Raw genomic sequence first — 5,047 nt, 5'->3', positions numbered from 1 at the left:
CTTATAAAATATCAATTCGGGAAAATTTTTAATATTGAATGTGGAATGTGGAGTTTGAATTTCCATACATTTCATACACTTTCAAACACTTTCAAACTAAATTCTAAATTTTGATATTTTGTAATTAGAATCGAACACTTTCAAACTCTCCAAAAACATTTTCAAACATTTAAATTTTTACATATATATTTATATATTTAATTTGTTTACAAATTAAATTCATTACACAATAATCAACAAATAATATCCGAAAATGACAATACGCCTTAAGCCAAACTATGACCATAAGGTGAAGCAAAATCTCTTTGAAATGCCGACGGATGTAAATGATGGGGCATTGCACCGGGATGATGATGACCATTCATGCCACCATAGATATCATTAGAACGGGTTTTTATCGAATTCATAGGTGTGCCAGTCAATAGTTCTGTCATGAAGCCAATGTACGTAATGGCCAAACGTAAAGTTTCAATGCGTGATAAACGTTTTTCATAGGCGAACGTTGGAACCTTACGTCTTAGCTTATCGAAAGCTTCATTTAAATTAAACATGCGACGACGTTCTCGTATATTGGCTGCCCTCCGTTGGGCCATGGAAGCCGTGCGACGTCTAGTTTTCTTAGTAGGATTGCCATTAGTAGACCCGTTAGAGGTGCCATTGGTACGACTGCTGCTATTGGAACGGGGATTAACCAGACTGCTGACTTGCGATCGTTGCCATAGAGCTGTAATGTTAATTTTGTTTATATAAAAAACTTGTTCAAAAAATCTTTTAAAAAATTTTACTCACCCAAATCTGTGCAAGGAAATCCAGTAATTAATTCTTGATAAGGTACTATGGGAGGCGGTGGTGGTGCTTCCTGAGCCCATAATGGTTGAAAGGGCACTTCTGGCATATAACCAGTTTCTGTATGATGTTGCATTTTATGGATATTTTAATATTTTCTGTTTTTTTTAATATCTTAATACACAATTAAAATTATCTAATTTAATTATTGTCTTATTAGATTTATTAAATCAGTTCAGTCTTTTCTACTTGGAAGTTCTTGTTTGAATGTTAGTTGGTCTCTTCGCACATCTTACTTTTATAGGAGTTTTTTTTTTTTCTATAACAAATTTATCCTTGTTGGAATCTGAGGATACATTAGAACAACCCTTATTAAAGTCGCCATATTTATTTTCCAATTGGTAACAGCTCTTCGGAATTTCATTGGTTCAATAGAATTTGGGGTGTTTTTTATGTACAGTGTCTCACATAAGTATTCGAATTTGGTTGTACTTTGAAAAGAAACATAATTTAATAATATTTTTGTCTGTGAAATGAATAATTAAATTTGTTATATTGTCTAGAGAGTCCTAAGGTATAATATCACACTCTTTAAAATTTGGAAAAATTACATTTACCTCAATTGATTTAACTTTTTTTAAAAAAAGTCCATAAAATTGCCTCACAAAAGTATTCGAATTTTTCCTGTATTCCATATATGACCATATTATACGAAACACAAAAATTATAATCGAGTGGTTTTTTGCTTAAAATTGTGTTAAGGGGTTACTATCGACCGAAATTATATATTTTTAACCCATTTGTTCCACAATTTTGGAGCATTTGTACCATCTTTTCATGTAATATCATTAAAATGGCGATTTTTTACCATATTTGCAATTTTTTCCTTTTTTTCAGAAATAAACCCAAACTTTAATATTGGGATTTAATAGACCCCTTGAGGTATCTAAAAATAATAATTTTTGTTATAAGGATCTGTACTTAAAAGTTCCAAGATGTATTTTTGGTATCGTTCTTCTGTTTCTAATTGAATTGTATGGATCTTAAGTCCCTTTTCGTACCACTAGGGTCGATATTTTCCGACAAAGTTGGCTAGTATACATTCATGTACATATTAGCACTAATATATTTTAAATTTTCAATACATTATATCGGTATACAATTCCAAAATATGCCTTAACAAAACGTCATCCTATACAGTAGATTTTAGTTTTTACTATTCGTAACTTTCACGCTTATGTTGCCCATTACAATAACAATGTAAGTCCAAAATTTTGGGTTTATTTTGATCATAGTAATCAATATTTAAAAAGATATCGATATTTTTGAGTTAGACCATAATGATATAGTGGCATGCAGCCTGGAGGTCATTGGTATATAAAAATAATGATACTACCATATTGAATGGTGTTTCTTCGAGGCATGATTTGGAGTTGTACACTTCCACAATACATTGAAAACTTAAAATATATAAAAGCTGATATCTAAAAGAATATATACAAGAAAACTTTCCCCGAAAAGTTTTGACCCTAGTATTATGAAAATGGACTTAAGTTCCAATATATTGAATTAGCGACAGAATAATGATATCAATAATATATCTTGGATCGTTTGAATACAGATTTTTGTAACAAAAATACTATTTTTAGATACTCCAAGGGGTCTATTAAATCCCAATATCAAACTTTGGTTTTATCTCTGGAAAAAAGAGAAAGTACTACAAATATTGCCAAAAATCGCCATTTTAATGGTATTACATAAAAAGAGGGTACAAATCCCCAAAATGGACCAAATGGGCCAAAAATATATCATTTCGGTTGATAGTAACCCCTTAAAACAATTTAAAGCATAAAAACTAGTCTATTCTAAAATTTGTTTCGTATAATATGCTCAAATATGAAATACAGTAAAAATTCGTATACTTTGGTGAGGCAATTTTATGGACTTTTTTAAAAAAAGCTAATTTAATTTAAGTAAATGTAAATTTTTCAAGTTTTAAAAAGCGTGTTATCAAACCTAAGGACTGTCTAGACAATATAACAAATTAATTTATTTTTTTGCACACAAAATATATTATCAAATTTGGTTTCTTTTCATAGTTTACCTAAATTCGAATACTTATGAGAGACACTGTACATTGGTAATAAGAAGTTTATTTTATTATTTCATTTATAACTAGCTATACCCAGTGTGCTTCGCTACCCTCATCGTAATGGAATAAAATAAATATTATTGTAAATGTATATATATCTGCAATATCAAAAAGTCCCCTATTTAAATTTATGTTTATATATTCAATATTTTAGAAAACTCAAAAAGTACCAATGAAGTACGAAAAAGTAACAAAAGTCCTCTTTTATTTAATTTCATGTTCCTAAGTTCAATATTATAGAAAATTAAAAAAGTACCAGTTGAAGAACGAAAAATTACCAAAGGGTCCCCTTTTATAGATTCTCATTAACTCCGGGCTCCACATGGTTAATTTCATGTTATAAAAAACACAAAAAGTACCTTTTGAAGAACGAAAAATTACCAAAAAGTCCCCTTTTATAGGTTATCACTTAATCTTGGCTGTACTTGCTTAATTTCATGTTTCTAGGTTCAATATTATAGAAAATTCAAAAAGTACCTTTTGAAGAACGAAAAAGTGCCGAAAAGTCCCCTTTTATAGGTTATCACTTAATCTTGGCTGTACTTGCTTAATTTCATGTTTCTAGGTTCAATATTATAGAAAATTCAAATAGTACCTTTTGAAGAACGAAAAAGTACCAAAAAGTCCCCTTTTATAGATTCTCATTTACTACGGGCTCTTAATGCTTATTTTCATGTTTCGAGGTTCAATTTAATAGAAAACTCAAAAAGTACCAGTCGAAAGACGAAAAAGTACCAAAAAGTCCCCTTTTATAGATTCTCATTTACTCCAGGCTCTACATGCTTAATTTCATGCTTCTAGGATCAATATTATAGAAAATTCAAAAAGTACCAGTCGAAAGACGAAAAAGTACCAAAAAGTCCCCTTTTATAGATTCTCATTTACTCCAGGCTCTACATGCTTAATTTCATGTTTCTAGGTTAAATTTTATAGAAAACTCAAAAAGTACCAGTCGAAAGACGAAAAAGTACCAAATAGTCCCCTTTTATAGATTCTCATTTAATAAGGGCTCTACATGCTTAATTTTATGTTTCTAGGTTAAATATTATAGAAAACTCAAAAAGTACCAGTCGAAGGACGAAAAAGTACCAAAAAGTCCCCTTTTATAGATTCTCATTAACTAAGGCCTCCGCATGCTTAATTTCATGTTTCTAGGTTAAATTTTATAGAAAACTCAAAAAGTACCAGTCGAAGGACGAAAAAGTACCAAAAAGACCCCTTTTATAGATTCTCATTAACTAAGGCCTCGGCATGCTTAATTTCATGCTTCTAGGTTAAATTTTATAGAAAACTCAAAAAGTACCAGTCGAAGGACAAAAAGTACCAAAAAGTCCCCTTTTATAGATTCTCATTTACTCCGGTCTCTACATGCTTAATTTCATGTTTCTAGGTTAAATTTTATAGAAAACTCAAAAAGTACCAGTCGAAGGACAAAAAATTACCAAAAAGTCCCCTTTTATAGATTCTCATTTACTCCGGTCTCTACATGTTTAATTTCATGTTCCTAGGTTCAATATTATAGAAAATTCAAAAAGTACCTTTTGAAGAACGAAAAAGTACCAAAAAGTCCCATTTTATAGATTCTCATTTACTCCGAGCTCTACATGCTTAATTTCATGTTTCTAGATTTAATTTTAAAGAAAACTCAAAAAAGTACCTGTGTAGAACGAAAAAGTAGCGAAAAGTCCCTTTATTATTAATTTCATGTTTCTATTTCAATATCATAGAAAACTCAAAAAGGACCAGTTGGAGAATGAAAAGTACCAAAAAATATCACTTGGTACCGGGGTTCCAAATAACACCCCATTAGGATATTTAGTGTTTCTAAATTTAAAAATTTTATCTAAATTGGATCATTGTGGTTGAATAAAATCAAATTTCCCGTTTTTACCCCTTTTGGTACTTTTTTCCTCCCCATTAACGAAATAAAAATTCTATTCCAAAAAGTTGCAACATCGTAGTGGGAGCCCGTTATTATGAATTCATATGTATAAGTTAATAAACCAAAAACAATGTTTTATGAAAAAAGTACCAAAAATAGGTGCAATTTTAACCCCTTAAACGTCCGAATATCCAAAAAGTACTAAATTCATATTTTTATTTTTTCGT

The 5,047-nt window shown here is 30.1% G+C and overlaps 1 protein-coding gene across 1 annotated transcript; it reads right to left on the bottom strand.

Moving 5' to 3' along the window:
* Positions 1 to 266: 266 nt before the first annotated feature.
* Positions 267 to 991, bottom strand: LOC119607499 (protein Fer3). The gene is made up of 2 exons (XM_037961442.1): positions 790 to 991; positions 267 to 724 (listed from the first exon to the last, which is right to left on the bottom strand). Exons 1-2 carry the CDS (start codon positions 920 to 922, stop codon positions 267 to 269), a joined length of 591 nt encoding a protein of 196 aa, XP_037817370.1. The 5' UTR covers positions 923 to 991.
* Between the last annotated feature and the right edge of the window lie 4,056 nt (positions 992 to 5,047).

Source organism: Lucilia sericata, unplaced genomic scaffold (genome assembly GCF_015586225.1).
Source record: "Lucilia sericata isolate MDLA Ls3-8-SP2 unplaced genomic scaffold, ASM1558622v1 Contig000698F_arrow, whole genome shotgun sequence".
Taxonomy (NCBI): Eukaryota; Metazoa; Arthropoda; class Insecta; order Diptera; family Calliphoridae; genus Lucilia; species Lucilia sericata.
The sequence above is the reverse complement of the archived record's forward strand: the minus strand, read 5'-3'. Positions and strand labels throughout refer to the sequence as shown.